At 65.1% G+C, this 212-nt stretch overlaps 1 protein-coding gene across 1 annotated transcript in view; it reads right to left on the reverse strand.

Moving 5' to 3' along the window:
* Positions 1-212, reverse strand: part of LOC104499317 (protein FAM193B-like) — a gene marked incomplete at both ends in the record, with an annotated part of 4994 nt that overhangs the window by 669 nt on the left and 4113 nt on the right. The window contains 1 exon segment of the mRNA XM_010142810.1: positions 49-212. This exon segment is cut by the window's right edge and continues 10 nt beyond it. Coding sequence (XP_010141112.1) covers positions 49-212 — 164 coding nt within the window.

Raw genomic sequence — 212 nt, forward strand, 5'->3', positions numbered from 1 at the left:
CGCGGAGCACAAGGACGGAGGGTGGCTGCAGACCAGCCCCTCACTCACCGCATTGTGGCCGAAGAACTCACAGTAGCAGCAGTCGCAGAACTTCCCGTCTTTCTGGTTGGTGGAGGAGGAGGTGCAGGAACTGCGCTCCGAGCTGCTGTCCTCGTCCTCCCCGAGCCCCTCGTCTGCCTCACATGGCTGCGGCGGATGGGGGCTGGATCCGG

Source organism: Buceros rhinoceros, unplaced genomic scaffold (genome assembly GCF_000710305.1).
Source record: "Buceros rhinoceros silvestris isolate BGI_N320 unplaced genomic scaffold, ASM71030v1 scaffold27760, whole genome shotgun sequence".
In the NCBI taxonomy this organism is placed as follows: domain Eukaryota; kingdom Metazoa; phylum Chordata; class Aves; order Bucerotiformes; family Bucerotidae; genus Buceros; species Buceros rhinoceros.